General features: G+C 45.5%; 1 protein-coding gene across 1 annotated transcript; it reads right to left on the reverse strand.

The window, feature by feature from the left end:
• Positions 1-18,028: 18,028 nt before the first annotated feature.
• LOC115163886 (vegetative cell wall protein gp1-like) lies at positions 18,029-20,633 on the reverse strand. Its single transcript, XM_029716094.1, has 2 exons — positions 20,582-20,633; positions 18,029-18,888 (listed from the first exon to the last, which is right to left on the reverse strand). The coding sequence occupies exons 1-2, from the start codon at positions 20,631-20,633 to the stop codon at positions 18,029-18,031; spliced, it is 912 nt and encodes a 303-aa protein (XP_029571954.1).
• Positions 20,634-21,950: the final 1,317 nt, after the last annotated feature.

The following is a 21,950-nucleotide window of genomic DNA, read 5'->3' on the forward strand; positions in this document are numbered from 1 at the left end:
GATTCTGTAAGGTGATTCTATGGGATGATTATGTAGGGTGATTATGTGGGGTGATTGTGTGAGGTTATTCTGTAGGGTAATTCTGTAGGGTGACAATGTGGGGTGATTGTGTGAGGTGACTGTAGGGTGATTCTGTGTGAGGTGATTCTGTAGGGTGATTATGTGGGGTGATTCTGTTGGGTGAATCTATGGGGTGATTATGTGGGGTGATTGTGTGGGGTGATTCTGTTGGGTGATTCTATGGGGTGATTATGTGGGGTGATTGTGTGTAGTGATGCTGTAGGGTGATTCTATGGTGTGATTCTGAAGGGTGATTATGTGGAGGGATTCTGTAGGGTGATTATGTGGAGTGATTCTGTAGGGTGAGTCAGTAGAGTGATTCTGTGGGTTGATTCTATGGGGTGATTATATGGGGTGATTGTGTGGAGTGATTCTGTAGGGTGATTCTATGGTGTGATTCTGAAGGGTGAATATATGGGGTGATTCTGTAGGGTGATTCTATGGGGTGATTATGTGGAGTGACTCTGTAGGGTGGTTCTTTAGGGTGATTATGTGGGGTGATTCTGTGAGGTGATTCTGTGGTGTGATTATGTGGGGTGATTCTGTAGGGTGAGTCAGTAGAGTGATTCTGTAGGGTGATTCGATGGGGTGATTATGTAGTGTGATTATGTGGGGTGATTCTGTAGGGTAGTTCTTTAGGGTGAACATGTGGGGTGATTCTGTAGGGTGATTCTATGGGGTGATTATGTGGAGTGACTCTGTAGGGTGGTTCTTTAGGGTGATTATGTGGGGTGATTTTGTAGGGTGATTCTATGGGGTGATCATGTGGTGTGATTCTGTAGGGTGATTATTTGGGGTGATTCTGTGGGAAGATTCTGTGGGGTGATTCTGTAGGGTGATTCTATGGGGTGATTCTGAGGGGTGATTATCTGGGGTGATTCTGTAGGGTAGTTCTGTAGAGTGAAAATGTGGGGTGATTGTGTGAGGTGATTCTGTAGGGTGAGTCTGTAGGGTGATTCTATGGGGTGATTATGTAGGGTGATTATGTGGGATGATTGTTCGATGTTATTCTATAGGGAGATTCTGTAGGGTGACAATGATTGTGTGAGGTGATTCTGTAGGGTGATTCTGTGGGGTGATTCTATGGGGTGATTATGTGGGGTGATTGTGTGGATTGATTCTGTAGGGTGATTCTATGGTGTGATTCTGACGGGTGATTTTGTAGGGTGGTTCTGTAGGGTGATTATGTGGGGTGATTCTGTAGGGTGATTCAAGGGGGGGATTTTGTGGGGTGATTCTGTAGGGTGATTTTGTAGGGTGAGTCAATAGGGTGATTCTGTAGGGTGATTCTATGGGGTTATTATGTAGGGTGATTATGTGGGGTGTTTATGTGGGGTGATTTTGTAAGGTTATTATGTAGGGTGATCATGTGGGGTGATTCTATGGGGTTATTATGTGGAGTGACTCTGTAGGGTGGTTCTTTAGGGTGATTTTGTGGGGTGATTATGTGGGGTGATTCTGTAGGGTGATTCTATGGGGTGATTATGTGGAGTGATTCTGTAGGGTGATTATTTGGGGTGATTCTGTGGGATGATTCTATGGGGTGATTATGTGGGGTGATTCTGTAGGGTGGATCTGTAGGGTGATTCTATGGGGTGATTCTGAGGGGTGATTATCTGGGGTGATTCTGTAGGGTAGTTCTGTAGGGTGAAAATGTGGGGTGATTGTGTGAGATGATTCTGTAGGGTGATTCTGTGGGGTGATTCTGTAGGGTGATTCTATGGGGTGATTCTGTGGGGTGATTATGGTGGGTGATTCTGTGGGGTTATTCTGTAGGGTGATTCTGTAGGGTGACAATGTGGGGTGATTGTGTGAGGTGATTCTGTAGGGTGATTCTGTGTGAGGTGATTCTGTAGGGTGATTATGTGTGGTGATTCTGTAGGGTGATTTTGTGGGGTGATTCTGTAGAGTGATTCTGTAGGATGAGTCAGTAGGGTGATTCTGTAGGGTGATTATGTGGGGTGATTATGTGGGGTGATTCTGTAGGGTGATTATGTGGGGTGATTATGTGGGGTGATTCTATTGGGTGATTATGTGGGGTGATTGTCTGGAGTGATGCTGTAGTGTGATTCTATGGGGTGATTCTGTTTGGTGGTTCTGTAGGGTTATTATGTGGGGTGATTCTGTAGGGTGATTCTATGGGGTGATTATGTGGGGGGATTCTGTAGGGTAGTTCTGTAGGGTGAAAATGTGGGGGGATTGTGTGAGGTGATTCTGTAGGGTGATTCTATGGGGTGATTCTGTGGGGTGATTATGTAGGATGAGTCAGTAGGGTGATTCTGTAGGGTGATTATGTGGGGTGATTGTGTGAGGTTTTTCTGTGGGGTGATTCTGTAGGGTGTTTATGTGGGGTGATTCTGTAGGGTGATTATGGGGGGTGATTAGGTGGGGTGATTCTATTGGGTGATTATGTGGGGTGATTGTGTGGAGTGATGCTGTAGGGTGATTCTGTTTGGTGGTTCTGTAGGGTGATTATGTGGGGTGATTCTGTAGGGTGATTCTATGGGGTGATTATGTGGGGGGATTCTGTAGAGTGATTCTGTGGGGTGATTCTGTAGGGTGAATCTGTAGGATGATTATGTAGGGTGATTGTGTGGAGTGATTCTGTAGGGTGATTCTATGGGGTGATTCTATAGGGTGATTTTGTGGGGTGATTCTGTAGGATGAGTCAGTAGGGTGATTCTGTAGGGTGATTATGTGGGGTGATTATGTGGGGTGATTGTGTGAGGTTTTTCTGTGGGGTGATTCTGTAGGGTGATTATGTGGGGTGATTCTATTGGGTGATTATGTGGGGTGATTGTGTGGAGTGATGCTGTAGGGTTATTCTATGGGGTGATTCTGTTTGGTGGTTCTGTATGGTGATTATGTGGGGTGATTCTGTAGGGTGATTCTATGGGGTGATTATGTGGGGGGATTCTGTAGGGTGGTTCTGTGGGGTGATTCTGTAGGGTGAATCTGTGGGGTGATTATGTAGGGTGATTGTGTGGAGTGATTCTGTAGGGTGATTATGTGGGGTGATTCTGTAGGGTTGCTCTGTAGGGTTATTCTATGGGGTCATTCTGAAGGGTGATTATGTGGGGTTATTCTGTAGGGTTGTTCTGTAAGGTGATTATGTGTGGTGATTATGTGGGGTAATTATGCGGGGTGATTCTGTAGGGTGGTTCTGTGGGGTGATTCTGTGGGGTGATTCTATAGTGTGATTATGTGGGGTGATGGTGTGGGGTGATTCTATGTGGTGATTCTGAAGGGTGATTACGTGGGGTGGTTCTGTAGGTTAGTTCTGTAGGGTGATTTTGTGGGGTGATTGTGTGAAGTTATTCTGTAGTGTGATTCTGTAGGGTGACAATGTGGGGTGATTTTGTGAGTTGATTCTGTAGGGTGATTCTGTGGGGTGATTCTGTAGGGTGATTCTATGGGGTGATTCTGTGGGGTGATTATGGTGGGTGATTCTGTGGGGTTATTCTGAAGGGTGACGATGTGGGGTGATTGTGTGAGGTGATTCTGTACGGTGATTCTGTGTGAGGTGATTCTGTAGGGTGATTATGTGTGGTGATTCTATAGGGTGATTTTGTGGGGTGATTCTGTAGAGTGATTCTGTAGGATGAGTCAGTAGGGTGATTCTGTAGGGTGATTATGTGGGGTGATTGTGTGAGGTTTTTCTGTGGGGTGATGCTGTAGGGTGATTATGTGGGGTGATTCTGTAGGCTGATTATGTGGGGTGATTAGGTGGGGTGATTCTATTGGGTGATTATGTGGGGTGATTGTGTAGGGTTGTTCTGTAAGGTGATTATGTGTGGTGATTATGTGGGGTAATTATTTTTTGGTGATTCTGTAGGGTGGTTCTGTGGGGTGATTCTGTGGGGTGATTCTATAGTGTGATTATGTGGGGTGATGGTGTGGGGTGATTCTATGTGGTGATTCTGAAGGGTGATTACGTGGGGTGGTTCTGTAGGGTAGTTCTGTAGGGTGATTTTGTGGGGTGATTGTGTGAAGTTATTCTGTAGTGTGATTCTATAGGGTGACAATGTGGGGTGATTTTGTGAGTTGATTCTGTAGGGTGATTCTGTGGGGTGATTCTGTAGGGTGATTCTATGGGGTGATTCTGTGGGGTGATTATGGTGGGTGATTCTGTAGAGTGATTCTGTAGGATGAGTCAGTAGGGTGATTCTGTAGGGTGATTATGTGGGGTGATTCTATGGGGTGATTATGTGGGGGGATTTTGTAGGGTGGTTCTGTAGGGTGATTCTGTGGGTTGATTCTGTAGGGTGAATCTGTAGGATGATTATGTAGGGTGATTGTGTTGAGTGCTTCTGTAGGGTGATTCTATGGGGTGATTCTGTAGGGTGATTTTGTGGGGTGATTCTGTAGAGTGATTCTGTAGGATGAGTCAGTAGGGTGATTCTGTAGGGTGATTATATGGGGTGATTATGTGGGGTGATTGTGTGAGGTTTTCCTGTGGGGTGATTCTGTAGGGTGATTATGTGGGGTGATTCTGTAGGGTGATTATGTGGGGTGATTATGTGGGGTGATTCTATTGGGTGATTATGTGGGGTGATTGTGTGGAGTGATGCTGTAGGGTGATTCTATGGGGTGATTCTGTTTGGTGGTTCTGTAGGGTGATTATGTGGGGTGATTCTGTAGGGTGATTCTATGGGGTGATTATGTGGGGAAATTCTGTAAGGTGGTTCTGTGGGGTGATTCTGTAGGGTGAATCTGTGGTGTGATTATGTAGGGTGATTGTGTGGAGTGATTCTGTAGGGTGATTATGTGGGGTGATTCTGTAGGGTTGTTCTGTAGGGTTATTCTATGGGGTGATTCTGAAGGGTGATTATGTGGGGTGATTCTGTAGGGTTGTTCTGTAAGGTGATTATGTATGGTGATTATGCGGGGTAATTATGCGGGGTGATTCTGTAGGGTGGTTCTGTGGGGTGATTCTGTGGAGTGATTCTATAGTGTGATTATGTGGGGTGATGGTGTGGGGTGATTTTGTGAGTTGATTCTGTAGGGTGATTCTGTGGGGTGATTCTGTAGGGGGTTTTGTAGGGTGATTATGTGGGGTGATTCTGTAGGGTAATTCTATGGGGTGATTGTGTGGGGTGATTCTATGGTGTGATTCTGAAGGGTGATTATGTGGGGTGATTCTGCAGGGTAGTTCTGTAGGGTGATTTTGTGGGGTGATTGCGTGAGGTTGTTCTGTAGGGTGATTCTGTAGGGTGACAATGTGGGGTGATTCTGTGGGGTGATTCTGTAGGATGATTATGTGGGGGGATTCTGTAGGGTGAATCTATGGGGTGATTATGTGGGGGGATTCTGTAGGGTGATCCTGTAGGGTGATATTTTTGGGGTGATTCTGTAGGGAGATTTTGTAGGTTTATTATGTGGGGTGATTCTATGGGTTGATTTTGTGAGGTGATTGTGTGGAGTGATTCTGTAGGGTGATTCTATGGGGTGATTCTGAAGGGTGATTATGTGGGGTGATTCTGCAGGGTAGTGCTGTAGGTTGATTATGTGGGGTGATTGTGTGAGGTTTTTCTGTAGGGTGATTCTGAAGGGTGATTACATGGGGTGGTTCTGTTGGGTAGTTCTGTAGGGTGATTTTGTGGGGTGATTGTGTGAGGTTATTCTGTAGGGTGATTCTGTAGGGTGACAATGTGGGGTGATTTTGTCAGTTGATTCTGTAGGGTGATTCTGTGGGGTGATTCTGTAGGGGGTTTTGTAGGGTGATTATGTGGGGTGATTCTGTAGGGTAATTCTATGGGGTGATTGTGTGGGGTGATTCTATGGGGTGATTCTGAAGGGTGATTATGTGGGGTGATTCTGCAGGGTAGTTCTGTAGGGTGATTTTGTGGGGTGATTGTGTGAGGTTATTCTGTAGGGTGATTCTGTTGGGTGACAATGTGGGGTGATTCTGTGGGGTGATTCTGTAGGATGATTATGTGGGGGGATTCTGTAGGGTGAATCTATGGGGTGATTATGTGGGGGGATTCTGTAGGGTGATCCTGTAGGGTGATATTTTTGGGGTGATTCTGTAGGGAGATTTTGTAGGTTTATTATGTGGGGTGATTCTATGGGTTGATTTTGTGAGGTGATTGTGTGGAGTGATTCTGTAGGGTGATTCTATGGGGTGATTCTGAAGGGTGATTATGTGGGGTGATTCTGCAGGGTAGTACTGTAGGTTGATTATGTGGGGTGATTGTGTGAGGTTTTTCTGTAGGGTGATTCTGTAGGGTGACAATGTGGGGTGATTGTGTGAGGTGATTCTGTGGGGTGATTCTGTAGGGTCATTCTGTAGGGTTATTATGTGGGGTGATTCTGTAGGGTGATTCTATAGGGTGATTATGTGGGGTTATTCTGTAGGGTTATTCTATGGGGTTATTATGTGGGGTGGTTCTGTAGGGTGATTCTGTAGGGTGATTCTTTGGGGTGATTCTGTAAGGGGATTTTGTAGGGTGATTATGTGGGGTGATTCTGTAGGTTGATTCTATGGGGTGATTTTGTGGGGTGATTATGTGGAGTGATTCTGTAGGGTGAGTCTGTAGGGTGATTCTATGGGGTGATTATGTAGGGTGATTATGTGGGGTGATTGTTCGATGTTTTTCTGTAGGGAGATTCTGTAGGGTGACAATGATTGTGTGAGGTGATTATGTAGGATTATGTAGGGTGATTCTGTGGGGTGATTCTGTAGGGTGATTCTGTAGGGTTATTCTGTTTGGTGATTCTATGGGGTGATTATGTGGGGTGATTGTGTGGATAGATTCTGTAGAATGATTCTATGGTGTGATTCTGAAGGGTGATTCTGTAGGGTGGTTTTGTAGGGTGATTCTGTGGGGTGATTCTGTAGGGTGATTCTATGGGGTGATTTTGTGGGGTGATTCTGTCGGGTGATTTTGTTCGGTGAGTCAATAGGGTGATTCTGTAGGGTGATTCTATGGGGTTATTATGTGGGGTGTTTATGTGGGGTCATTGTGTGAGGTGATTCTGTAGGGTGACAATGATTGACAGGGGGGTGTGGAGAGACCCACTTTGTCTTTTGTTGCATTTCATGCCTTGGTTAAATTTATGATCTGCCCCCTGGCCCCCGGCCCCTGGACCTCTTATGACTCACTACTCCCATCATGTTTCAAGTTATATCACTGTTATTTGGTATACACAAACTATAGGCTGAAGCTTTAGCATCTCCTTCAGATGTTTTGGCTGAAATATAACCATTTGTGCTGATGATATATGGACTAGGATTCAGCCATCGTTGTTTATTGGTATCAGTATAAGAGAAGGAAGCAAGCCTTATGCTTTTGTCCAAAGAACAACCTGCTTCTGTATTTCAATGTGTATCGTTTTGGGTTCAGTAGTTGTTACTTATATCATTGAGTAATGATGCTGTCAGAAGAAAATAGCTGCTTGATAGTTGTATGAATGATAGATATCTCTCTGAAAGCCAGTAGGATTGATAGTAAATCCCTCTCTGACAATATTATATGTTTAAGTGAGTTACAAGGGAAAACCTTATGAAACTTTCTGAATAGTTTTATGGCCTATAATTACCCTGACATTAGTCTGAGGGCCCTCTGGCAGCATATCAAGTGAAAACAAGTCTTGATTTGGTAATGTGACAAAGTTGGACAGAGTGAGGTGATCTTATTCTTCAGGTTTACACAGGGCCATGTAGTCTTCAGACATATTTAGAGTTGAGGGAGGATTGCGGTGTAGTCCTAACATGGGACAACCTCTATTCCGTGTAGATGGGTGGAAGGAGATGTATCGCTACAGAGTCACAGAGTTAGAAACTGTTATCCTTAAATGCTTTACCATTGATTCTACCAGTGGATGCAGCTCATAATAATGGCTGGAATGGAGAAAATGGAATGGCATCAAACACATGGAAACCATTGGTTTGATGTATTTGATAACATTCCACTGATTCCGCTCCAGTCATTACCACGAGCCCGTCCTCCCCAGTTAAGGTGCCACCAACCTCCTGTGCAATCTACGCATTCCATGGGGACAAGTAAACATATGATTTATCGGTCAAAGTGGGGAGACACTGAATTCTCACATTGTAAATCTTTCAGGATCACTTTGGAATTTCGACTCCCGCTCACTCCTTCCCTCAGGTGAAATAGGTTTATTTTCTCACAACCCTTCAGTTTCGTCAAAATCACTCAATCCATCAAATGTGATTTGTACAGTGTTAATATTTTCTTACCAATACATTCGTCACCCAGTGCTTTACAAAATCTAAACTTAAAATCCCTAAATAGTAAACCAAGGAGACAGTGCCAAGGACAAGCTTGCAGGAAGAAACTATGAAGGGGAATCCCATCCTCCTCTTGCTGGCAAAGAAGATTCATATTGCTTTTTAGTGAGATAGTGTTGTCTTGAAACACTGATCCCTAACTAACTTGCTTTAGCCAAACATGATGATACCTCAAATAATCCACACAGTCATTTGAAGCACTTGTACAGAGCACAGTGATCTCCTTTCAACGTCACTCTGGGGAAATCAAAGCAATTCCACGGACAAAACGATAACTCTTACTTAGCTGTGAAGCAATGTTCCCTGCCTAAAGTTAGTCCAGTGAGAGAACATGGCTAGTTGTGTAAGACTGATGATTTAGCCTGCCTCTTTATGGCCCCTTTGTGGTTGCACCATCTATCTGTGGACATGCTGTAGCAGACATCATCAAGGTGTTGGCACAGCCTCTGGTAACTAAGCTACGGTATTGATCCACTCCTACACAGAGAAGATTATTAGAGAAGTTGGCCAGACGCCTGCCATGTTTTTTTTTCAGTCTTCACACAGGCTCATTTCCATCTCCTCTAATCAATGTTGTACAGATTGAGGACGTGAGTTGGTTTATCTGAGGACTCTCATCTGACTGTGAATATTCAGTCTGTGTTCCTCAGATTTGCATACACATGTCCCCCAAACGACAAGCACAGATCTGTGGGAGGGAGAGAAGGTGCAGAGGGAGAGAGAAGTCTGGAGAGGGGTCATAGTGTCTGCTGTGCTGTTATTTTCAGCTTGCCTGACTCCAGATCAGATGGTGACTGAGCTGGTGGTGACTGACATACAAGCAAATCAACTTGTCTGTGTGTTTTCCAACTGGAAATGATGAAGGAGAGGTTCCTAGCAAGTACATGTTTATTGGCCATATTTGAATATTAGTCATTAGGATTTGGTTCACAGGAATATATGTAGAAATAACCACAGCCTGTGTAAACACTATAAGAGTCATGTAGGAGAACCCTGGGTATACCATTAACACTGTTACACAAACACCATCAGACCAATAACATTGCTTAACTATTGCGTGAGTATTGAAACAATTTTTTCTAGACATTGAAAATCTGAACATAGAAATTACATTGTATTTGACATTGTGGTATTGTGGCGTATTAGTCGAGTCATGACCAATGGACAAACAAATTACTTTTCCAGAAAATAAATGTTTATAGACCAACACATTTTGGGAGAGAACTGGGAGAAAGCACACTTGTGGTATAGAGTTGGATTACACTTCTTTGAACAGCCCAGTAATTTGAGTTTGAGGCCATGTCTGACGCTCACTATGATATAAGCACTCACACGGAAGTCTGGTCATCTGTGTTGGCAGACTACAGTCTATGGAAAGGCTATGCTCCAGTTAAAACCATTATTCTCCCGTTAAACTCAAGTCAGGAATGAACATTCAGTTGTCTGCCTCTCAACTAGAATAATTACCAATTTGTATTCATTCAAAGGTTGAGAGGAGCCAAGGTGCAGTTCATGGACAATTACACGTCTACACCATTATTTACCCAACACTGCCCAATCAACATACAGTACATGTGCTGATTCCTCCTTTGTTTGCACCATATACCAGCCTTTCAGAAGTGGGAGATGTTTGTGCCAGCTTCATGTCGTCACATCAGACAGATGAGGTTGTTTTCTCTTACTGCCTAATTAAAAGCTGTAGAATTCCCCCAGCTCCATCGTGGTCTTGACAGCAGCAGCTCCAGGGCATGGAGGTGGTGACAGGCGGCTGTAGTACACCTATTTTATTTGTATTTCTTTTTTTATTCAACCTTTATTTAAGAACAAATTCTTATTTACAATGACAGGCCTAACCCGGCCAAACCCTAAGCCGCACGACGCTGGGCCAATTGTGCGCCGCCCTATTCTTTGTGCAGTCTTTGGTACACGCACACTCTTAAAGTGTGTCATTTAGCAGACACTCTTATCCAGAGCGACATACAGGAGCAATTAGGGTTAAGTGCCTTGCTCATGGGCACATTGGCAGATTTTTGACCTAGTCGGCTCGGGCGTTAGAAACTGCAACCTTTAGGTTACTGGCCCAACGTTCTTAACCACTAGTCTACCTGGTGCCCATTTACAAAATGGGCACACGTCTGTGTTTGTCTGCGATGTCTGGCCGTCTGTCCCTTAGTTTGACAGTCAACAAGTAAAGAAACCATATGATGCAGAACTGCTAAATGTGGTTATCATAGTTTGTCACAACGGGTGCCACAGTCCTGAAATGAGGTCTGAATGACACGCTCCACTGCCCCCTAAACTCATTTAATGTAGCAGGAAAAACCATGACTACACTTTCCCCTTCACGTGGGATCTACTGATTGGTTTACCGTAAGGAGGTTGGCAGTTCGCAGATTGAAGAAAAATTAGGCAGCCAAAGGGAATAATTATGAACTCCTGAAAAAAACTGGAACTTTTCAAAACTGAGATGAGGTGGTGTTGATCCCATATATTGTGTGTGTGTTGGAAAGTAAGAGAAGGTCAGTGATTTGTCAGCTGTGGTGGAGTCTACGCTCTGCGACAAGCTGCACATTTGTCATGGTGCCTAGCTGTAACGCTGGCCGGCCGGGCCGCCAAGACAGGACAGGCTAACGGACTACAAGCTCTCTTTTTACCACGCCCCTCCAATCTCCTCGTCCCTGACGGCCCCCATCTGTTCCTGTTGGAGAAGTATTCTCTATGGAATTCTCTCTCTTTCCCCACTTCTCTCTCTCTCTCTCTCTCTCTCTCTCTCTCTCTCTCTCTCTCTCTCTCTCTCTCTCTCTCTCTCTCTGTCATTCTCTCTCTCTCTCTCTCTCTCTCTCTCTCTCTCTCTCTCTCTCTCTCTCTCTATCTCTCTCACACCAGTGCATGTTTAAACTGTGATGGGACATGTCATGTGGTATCACAGAGATGGACATATGGGGCTTTTGGCAGGTCTGAACGTGCTTGTCTCAGCTTCCCAGCCTTGTCAGAGCAAGACCCCTGACACAAGTCACAGTGCTCTTTCAGTTCTCCGTAGACAGAGATACTCAACTCAAGTGGTTCAACAACATAACTGCAGTTCGGTTGGTTGGAAATGATAAATATCTTCTTCATGTCACAGATGGTTATTACTGTAGGACTGTCATACACTGTCGAAACTGTAGCACGGAATACAAAACTGTGCTACTGTGGTGTCTGGCACTGGTATTTGAGTGAAAAGAGGTATTGCATGGCAGTGACCCTTGAACATCATGTACCACTCCACAAGCCAATCAGCCTTGTTTGTTCTGCAGGTTGACGTTTACTGTCATGAGTCTTGCCCTGGAGACAAAACTGAGCGATTTCCCCTTAGATTGGCCAGCTGCAAAGTCACAATTGTCTATATTGTAAAAAATCATGAAAACTTAGATTTGCCGTTTGGTCTTAATCTAAGGTCAGGTTTAGGTGTCAGGGTTAGTAGTGTGGTTAAAGTTAGTGTTAGGTTTAAAATGTTATGATTTTATAACTTTGTTGCTGTGCTAGCTAGTGACCACTGCAGAACTGCCTCCAGAACAAGATTCATGATGAAAAACGCTAACCTGTGTTATTCTTTCTGTGGTTACTGGATGCGCTCTGGAACAATCTGTCAGCAATACAAAATTACATATTTTTCTTCCCTGACACTTGTGCTTTTATTTAACCACAATTATCAACACATATGTGAGAGGAAAGGAGTCAACTCCTCTGCCAACTTGGAAAACTGAGTCTGACATGTTTATTCAGTTCTCTGTAATCAAAGTGACTTCTGAATGAGATGAGAGGGAGCACAACATTTCTCTATAACTGTCAGGACAGGAGAAAAACTGTCAGGACAGGAGAAACAACTGTCAGGACAGGAGAAACAACTGTCAGGACAGGAGAAACAACTGTCAGGACAGGAGAAACAACTGTCAGGACAGGAGAAACAACTGTCAGGACAGGAGAAACAACCGTCCGGACAGGAGAAACAACCGTCCGGACAGGAGAAACAACTGTCAGGACAGGAGAAACAACTGTCAGGACAGGAGAAACAACTGTCAGGACAGGAGAAAAACTGTCAGGACAGGAGAAACAACTATTAGGACAGGAAAACAACTATTAGGACAGGAGATAAACTGTCAGGACAGGAGAAACAACTGTCAGGACAGGAGAAACAACTGTCAGGACAGGAGAAACAACTGTCAGGACAGGAGAAACAACTGTCAGGACAGGAGAACAACTGTCAGGACAGGAGAAACAACTTTCAGGACAGGAGAAAAACTGTCAGGACAGGAGAAAAAACTGTCAGGACAGGAGCAACAACTGTCAGGACAGGAGAAAAACTGTCAGGACAGGAGCAACAACTGTCAGGACAGGAGAAAAACTGTCAGGACAGGAGAAACAACTATTAGGACAGGAGAAAAACTGTCAGGACAGGAGAAACAACCGTCCGGACAGGAGAAACAACTATTAGGACAGGAGAAACAACCGTCCGGACAGGAGAAACAACTGTCAGGACAGGAGAAACAACTGTCAGGACAGGAGAAACAACTGTCAGGACAGGAGAAACAATCTGGCCATTGAGCAATAAAGCAGTGACAAAACAGGAGTGTTTTGGAAAATATGAATACTATCTTTTAATGTGAACTTTTCTGATGCATTTCCCTTTCCCCTCCAGTAGGGTTTTCTCATTGGAAACCATTGGAACCAAATTACTTGTCAGCCTAATTACACTATATATACAAAAGTATGTGGACGCCCCTTCAAATTAGTGGATATGGCTATTTCAGCCACACCGTTGCTGACAGGTGTATCTCCATAGACAAACATTGGCAGTAAAATGCCGTGACTGAAGAGCTCAGTGACTTTCAACGTGGCACCATCATAGGATGCCACCTTTTCAGTTCGTCAAATTTCTGCCCTGCTAGAGCTGATCCGGTCAACTGTAAGTGCTGTTATTGTGAAGTGGAAACATCTCAGCTGCGAAGTGGTAGGCCACACAAGCTCATGGAACGGGACCGGCGAGTGCTGAAGCGCATAGCCCATAAACATCATCTGTCCTCGGTTGCAACACTCACTACCGAGTTCCAAACTGCCTCTGGAAGCAACATCAACACAATAACTGTTCGTCGGGAGCTTCATGAAATGGGTTTCCATGGCCGAGCAGACGCACACAAGCCTAAGATCACCATGCGCAATGCCAAGCGTCGGTTGGAGTGGTATAAAGCTTGCCACCATTGGATTCTGGAGCTGTGGAAACGCGTTCTCTGGAGTGATGAATCACACTTCACCATCTGGCAGTCCGATGGACGAATCTGGGTTTGGCGGATGACAGGAGAACGCTACCTGCCCGAATGCATAGTGTCAACTGTAAAGTTTGCTGGAGGAGGTTCGTGGTTCGGGCTAGGCCCCTTAGTTCCAGTGAAGGGAAATCTTAACACTACAGCATACAATGACATTCTAGACGATTCTGTGCTTCCAACTTTGTGGCAACAGTTTGGGGAAGGCCCTTTTCTGTTTCAGCATGACAGTGCCCCTGTGCACAAAGTGAGGCCCATACAGAAATTGTTTGTCGAGATTAGTGTGGAAGAACTTGGCTGGTGTCGTGTCTTGACTATCATTAATGTGATTGACTATTATTTTCTAAACTAATTACATATCACGTTAAATCATTACGCAATTAAATGTCTCATGTAACAATTAATTAATTAGTAATTTGGGGACCACAGCAAAAGTTGTTTAACGAGTTACTATCTCCCTACTAAACTCTAAAGATATAAATATCTCTTACATTAGTCACAGTGAATTCATTCATTCTTATTTACCTTCAGTCTCATTGTGAATGCCGCAAAATCCTTGGATATCTGCACGAACCTTAGCATAAATAATGAATCAGCGACATACAAATTGGCTTAATTATTTATTTACTAACTAACTAAATAATCACACAGAGTTACATAAACACACAAACAGAATAGCTTACACACTGATTACTACATCATGCAATGAAAAGTCCCTAGTGGATATGACGGCTTGGTAGACAATGGAAAGGGGTAAGGACAGATAAAGAGTGGGAAAGACAGAATGGACCCACTATATACAGTTGATAACTATGCTCATGGAAATGCTAATACTTTGCACATGAACGGCTGCTCATTCGAAAAGAATTGCAATGTACATATTTACGCTTGTATGTCTCGTCGTCTCTCTCTGTTGAAATCGCCCGGTCCATTTACTGTGGAGAGTAATTCATCAGAAGTCTCTGGTTGTGTTCACCAGAGATCAAAGTCTTTCGTAGTCGTAGCTCTGTTATAACGGGTATTTCAGACGTACCAATGGTCGTTTGATAGGGAAATGTTTTTTAGAATGGATCTTTCAGAGTACCACCCGATGGTTCTCGGTCGAGCTTATACTAAAGTACTTAAACAGCTGCAGACTGTGTAGACTTCATCTTCTTCACTCGAGAAAGTTTCAGAATTTCTAACCATTTTGTACCTTTTAGCTCACGCTGTCCGTGTACTGGTCTTGTAGAGTCTAACCATTTGTGACGTCCGATTCACACCGTCCGCCTGCTTGGTCTATAGTGTTAAACCATTTCTCAGCCATGTAGCCACCGCTTCCTGCTGTCTGGTCTATAGAGATTTTCTTCTTCTCTGTTGAAAGTGTCTAACCATTTTGTACCTTCCAGCTCACGCTGTCGGTCCCGCTGGTCTCTAGAGATTTGCATTTCTTAACCATTTCAGCGTTCTCTGGTCTAATGTTAATTGTTCACGAGGGGTTTTATGCACTCTGGAATAGGGGCGTTACATGACGCCGACATAATGTCTGTGCTCACGTGGGTGTGGTCACTGACTGGTTAGGACTTCATATGAAAAACATTTCTCTCATTTAGAAGGCTAACTTCACATTATATCTTCTCACTAATAGTAGATAGAGAGGGGGGGATCTGGGGCCTAAAGGGCAAGTCATGACACTGGCATGCACAGAGCCCTGACCTCAACCCCATTGAACACCTTTGGGATGAATTGGAACCTCGATTGCAAGCCAGGCCTAAACACCTAACATCAGTGCCCAACCTCACTACTGCTGTTGTGGCTGAATGGAAGCAATGTTTCAACATCTAGTGGAAATCCTTCCTAGAAGAGTGGAGGCTGTTACAGCAGCAATTTGTGGTCATGTAGTGTATCTCATTATCATCACTCAAATCTTTATCTCATGAAAACAGAATTATTCTAACGCTCTATGTAATGCCCCCGCACACACACACACACACACACACACACACACACTTTTTGTTTGTAAAATACTACAAAAAATATATCTTGACAAAATGTTACTCTTGTGTAGAGAATATATTGGTGTCCCAGTGTTTATCTCAAATTACTTGCTGACTTTGGTCAGAATAGAGAGAATCAAAGTTAAGTTCCCATCCACTTTCTCATCAAAACTAGCTTGATGCTGGCTTGATGATATTTGTCTCAGAATGACCCCATCTAAAGTGAGATTACATTTTGTCTGTCATGGAGAGGAAAGAGGTCAGGATAGCATCTCTGTAGGGATGGAGAGAAAGTGGAAAGAGGAGGAGATGTTAGGGGTGGCCTGGGGGAGGCCTCATAGACAGCACATCCTTCAGCCTTGGACCAGACTACACTGCTCTCTATTCACTCAGCACCTGGAAACTAGCTCTGCAAATACACTATAGGCAATATACACCCATAGTATGTATGCTGTAGATATACACACTTTGTGCATTTCTAAGATTAAAGACAGATACATTATTACAAATCCTTATGGTGCTTTCCTGCCCCAATCTAGTATGTCCCAATCTGAGTTTTGCATTAGCCATACTGTTTACCAGTTGCTAACCACTCCACGGTCGCTGCCTCTCAGCAAACCATTTGATCCCTCTTGTGCATTCTTTCTCACCGACCGTTTCCATAGATAACAGGGACACAAAAAGGCTTCCCTAGCGACCCCTGCAGAATCCTCATTGTGGTAATTAATGGCGTACACATTGTGTGGTTTTGAGGTGGGCCGGAGACGCTTTCATATGCATAATCCTGAATTGACAGGGTTATGGCTGGTGTGAGCCCCTCCCTCCTCCACAGGCCACACACTAGGATCCACAGGGGACAGACAGGGGCTACAGTGGTCTCAGTCCCTTAAACTACCCCTGGGTGAACATTGTCTCTGTCTGTCTCATTGTCTCTGCGAGGCCTTGACCCTGGGCTGACCCCTTTCAGTTATTCTCATAGTGAAATGACACCCCCCTTTTACTTAGGAATTCTTCATTTGTAGTCTGGGCTTTGAAAGGTCTAAGTAGGTATGGTGTTGGGGTTGGTACAGTGGAGTACAGTATGTGTGTTTATGATTTGTGTAAGACTAAACATAGGTAGTCTAATGGCTGTCATTTCACCTACTATCTTTCATTTGCACATTTGTCTATCAAGACAGGTAAACCTATCTTTTTTCTCACGTGCCTTTCTTTGGCTCTCTCTCTCTCTCCCTCCGTCCCTGCCTCTCCCTTTCTCCCTCTATCCCTCTCTCTATCCCTTCATCCCTCTCTCTCTTCCTACGTTCCTCTCTCACTCTCTCCCTCTCATCCAGCGGAGTGTGCTCTTTGTGTGTGTGTTTCCTATCTCCAGGCTTGATTAAAAGCCCATTAGCGATGCATGGCCCTGGGTAAAACACAGAAAGTCTAATCAAAATGGAAATGAGACAGACAGTGTGGAGAGGAGGGGTGTGGAGAGAGATGAAGCGAGCAGCGACTGTCTTCACCACAAAGTACACTTTTCCACATTTTCTCTTTTGCGACTATTTTTTTTGTAATACAGGAAGGCAGACATGATTGAACTGAGGCCCAGCATAATGAGAATAAATCCTGTCCAGAAACATTCAGTTGACAGCTGTGATTGGGCTCTGCACAAAGCAAATAGATAGAGAGGAAGAAGAAGTGAAAGTGAAAATTAGTGTGTTTGGTTTTCAGTTAGCAGCTATAAATATCCCAATCCAACATCTTTCCTCTCTTTAGTTTGCTTTATGTAAATCAATACTTGTCAACCTACCTACACTTTAAGCAGAAAAATATTTGTCACAATGCAAATGTTGACAGTGTTGTTGCTAATGACAGCCTGATTCATCACTTCCTGTCAGACAGCGTGAAGGAACTCATCAAACCAAACAAGCAGCCCTGCAGTTAACAAGCTCAGGGCCTGAAGTCAGACTCCACATACACAATCATCATTTAAACACCATCCATCACCTCCACTGTCTAGGCCAAACCACTGCTGCCAATACACAACAAGATAACAATGACGCAGCAACCAGCTCCTCCATTCACATCAACTACCTGCTCCTCCTCGTTTGTCAGCCTAAGCAATGAGAAACAATGAGAAGCACAAGGGCAATAACAAAGGCAATCAGGCTGACTGGGCTGCCATGTTTCACTGTGCATGATGTGCTCTACAGCTGATCATTGCTGTTTGGGGGAGAAAGGGATTGTAAGTAGCAAAAATGTGTTTTGCAAAGTTTCTTAAGCTCCATTTAGTTGTTAAAAGTTGCAGAAAAACATGGTATAATTTAGAGCAGTATGATTGGTGAGTGCTGGGCACTGGGTTGAGGCCATCAGCTACAAGAGATCCTATTGTCCAGCGCCCTGTGGCCAGGTCCATGCAGAGTGGAGACTGACCCAGAAAACAGACTGCTCTTTTGGTGTTAGACTGTGGAGATGACGGCTGCGGGGATGAGAGTCTGGGGGACGACAGGCTGGGGGGTGAGAGGATGGGGGATGATGGCTGGGGGGATGAAAGGCTGGGCAATGAGAGGCTGGGGGATGAGGGCTGGGGGGATGAAAGGCTGGGGGATGGGAGGCTGGGGGATGAGGGCTGGGGGATGAAAGGCTGGGGGATGAGAGGCTGGGGGACGAGGGCTGGGGACGAGAGGCTGGGGGATGAGTGCTGGTGGGATGAAAGACTGGGGCATGAGAGGCTGGGGGATGAGGGCTGGGGGGATGAAAGGCTGGGCGATGGGAGGCTGGGGGATGAGGGCTGGGGGGGATAAAAGGCTGGGGAATGAGAGGCTGGGGGATGAGAGCTGGGGGGATGAGAGGCTGGGGGACGAGGGCTGGGGACGAGAGGCTGGGGGATGAGTGCTGGTGGGATGAAAGTCTGGGGCATGAGAGGCTGGGGGATGAGGGCTGGGGGGATGAAAGGCTGGGGGATAAAAGGCTGGGGGATGAGAGGCTGGGGGACGAGGGCTGGGGACGAGAGGCTGGGGGATGAGTGCTGGTGGGATGAAAGACTGGGGCATGAGAGGCTGGGGGATGAGGGCTGGGGGGATGAAAGGCTGGGGGATGGGAGGCTGGGGGATGAGGGCTGGGGGGGATAAAAGGCTGGGGGATGAGAGTCTGGGGGATGAGTGCTGTGGGGATGAGAGGCTGGGGGACGAGGGGTTGGCCGGGGGTGGCCAGGGAGGAGCAGGCTTGTCTTTGTATCTGTTTGAGAGCAATCGGTTATCAGCACATGGGCCATAGTAATTAGCCAACAGGGGAGATGAGATATGGCACAGCTCTGTGACTGGAGGGGTTGGAGGTGGGGCAGTGAGGGGTCCAGAGGGCTCCTGTGTTTTTGTCCAAGAGCCCCGGGGCAGCTGGGTACACCACCTGTTAATTAACTCTGAAGTGGCCTTTAATTGGAGCCTGGCTTAGGACCACCCATAGAACGACTGAGAGAAGAGGCCAAAAAAGAAAACAGGTGCACTACAGAGTTAGCAGGACGAGACCGAAAGCACAGGGAAATGGAAAATATGAGAATCAAGAACCTCTTGAAAGGAAAGACCTACTGTACCCTGTTTTAAACAAGTCAAGGTGTCTGGGTGACAGTGCTCAATAGGTAGTGGAATCACCTCTGGGTCTCTGCTGCTGTATGGGGCTTTCTCTATGGGGCTTTCTCTTGCATATTCCTGGGGAAAATATCATTATATAACCCTTTACTGGTGTTATGTTGATTTGAAACTGTTTCATTTTTAAGGTCACAGATGGTTAATGCTATTTAGAACAGATTGAACACATGATTTGTTCAGCTTTTTTAATTAGGTTATAAATGCCACCCATGTCTTTTGCTACATTAGCTGTCATTTTCCAAATGAAGATTTGCCAGAGGCAGTGTGTAATTAATCTGCTTTAGAAGTGTGGATGACAACGCAACAACAACGTCAGAGATCTGGTTCATCCTGGAACTGGTGTCATAATACAGTGTTTCCCAATCCTGGTCCTCGAGGCCCTCTAACAGTACACAGCTTCGTTGTAGTGAGAAACACTCCTCATTCAACTCATTGAGGGCTTGATGATTCGTTGACAAGTTGAATCAGGTGTGATTGTCCAAGGTTACAATAAAAAGGTGTACTGTTGGGGATACTGGAGGACCAGGTTTGGGAAACACTGTCATAATATGTGTCAAAACCTAAATCAGACAGACAGACAAAGAAACTCATTCTGTCTTCCTGGATGTCTGTGTTCCATTCTGTGTTGAACATGCTTCAGAACCTTGTCTGTGTTCCATTCTGTGTTGAGCCTGCTTCAGAACCTTGTCTGTGTTCCATTCTGTGTTGAGCCGTATCTGTGTATATATGTGTGTGGTTCTGTGTGTGTTGTTGCCTCCCCTCCTCTCTCCAGTGGTGTTGTCAGTTGGAGCAGAGCAGAGACACTTGTTTGCGTAAACAGTAACACAGCGCCGAGAGAGAGAAGTGTCTGATAATAGGATGGTTCCAGCATGGGGCCTTTAAACTGTCCCAGCGTTGCTCTAACTACAACACTACAGGACTAGTAGGGAGCAGGACCACTCCATTCATGTGGAACGCCACTCCAACATGTCTCTAGTATGTTGTTTTCTTCTCTGCAATTTGTCAAAACTGTTTTGAAGCCTTGTCATACTGTGCTGTATATATCGTGTTATTCAAAATGCTATGTTTCTTAATGCTGTCAGACTTCTGTAGAAATAACGAAGACAAAGGGAATAGGGGTCATACTGCTACACAGTCCAGTGATCCAAGGTGCTCTCCAATGATCTATTCAGTCACCCCGTCTGCTATTTTTCACCACTGATGCCAGATCCTATTGAGGATACAGACACTTCCGACAGACTGCCTTTCAGTCAGCTGGACAGTTTAGACCTCCTTTCATTAACCCCTTTCACCTCCCCCCAGCCCAAATTAACCCCCTGTCAGCGGCCCACAATGAGAGTGGGCATGTCCCAGGCTGATTTATCCCACGTCTACCCATCATGAGGGCACAGTGGCCCCCAACGGCCCCCATCTCCCCCATTAGCCATACGCCTAGCCCTCTTGGCTTCTCTCACCCCCTCCCCTCTCTCCTCCCCCCATCTGTCCCACCCTCACACAGCCTGTCACACAGCCAAAATCTGTCACCCTGTCTGTTGAAGAGACAGTCAGCCACAGTACTGATGTGATGGGAGAGGGACCACAATCAAAAGGACTGATTAGCAGTTAATTGGCTGTAAAAAGAAGTTTCAGCATCAGTATGTGTGTCTGTGTGTGTGAGTGTGTGAGTGTGTGTGAGTGTGTAGGTGTGTGTATGGTGGGGTCCTGAATCAGGGTAGGAGTGCCCTAACCCTCCGTACTCTGCCCTGCCCATATGGTCCCACAGGAGTGCAGCCAGTCATGGCTTTTGGGAGGATAGAGGGACTCCCATTCTGCACACACACCACAACCACCACAACGCAGCATGGGGACACACCAACCGAAATCCTAGGAGATAGGATCAGTCTCACAGCTCTCTCCCATTGAGGCTGACAGCATCCCCTGACTGAACTATAAAAGACAGCTGATTGACACACTGTGGCACTACTGTCTAGGTTTATAAGTGTCTCAGTCAGCGTCTCACTGGATATTATTTTGAAGACTGTTGGATCTTGGATACAGCCAGGGATGTGGGTGGGTGGTCTCTCCCACGGAGGGTATAGGGTGGGTGGGCAGTGGCAACCTCTGAGCCTGGCACTGCTGAGTGTGTGGTGCTGCCTGTGCCAGATGGGCATAGGGTCATGGGCACTGGCCGTGTCCGGTGATGAGAGTGTGCCAGTGGTCTCAGTCCCTGTGGTGTTATTTCCGACAGACACGGGCGCGGCCACTCAGGACGGGGCCAGTGAAGGGGCCACGCCGTCCCCCACCTCAGAACACGAGAATGACAACTCCCTGGGCTACACAGGTACTGATACTGCTGCTGCTTCCTGTTACTATGGTCAACTATTTCTACTGTGTGTGTGTGTGTGTGTGTGTGTGTGTGTGTGTGTGTGTGTGTGTGTGTGGTGTGTGGTGTGTGGTGTGTGGTGTGTGTGTGTGTGTGTGTGTGTGTGTGTGTGTGTGTGTGTGTGTGTGTGTGTGGTGTGTGTGTGTGTGTGTTGTGAGTGAGTTAGTGAGTTAGTGAGTGTTAAGGATAGGTTGGAGCTTTGGGAAAGTGAGTTCAGGAAGGGAATTGAAATCAGTTCATGAATAATTCGGGATTCATGAATTGCTCTTCAATTCATCCCCTGAATTGACTGAGTTAAATGTTTCCAATTGCTCTGTCATGTCCAGTCGTCATGACAGAGCATGACGACTTTTCTGTCATAGGCTCTCTTGTCTC

The sequence above is a fragment of the Salmo trutta genome, chromosome 26, assembly GCF_901001165.1.
Source record: "Salmo trutta chromosome 26, fSalTru1.1, whole genome shotgun sequence".
Classification (NCBI taxonomy): Eukaryota; Metazoa; Chordata; class Actinopteri; order Salmoniformes; family Salmonidae; genus Salmo; species Salmo trutta.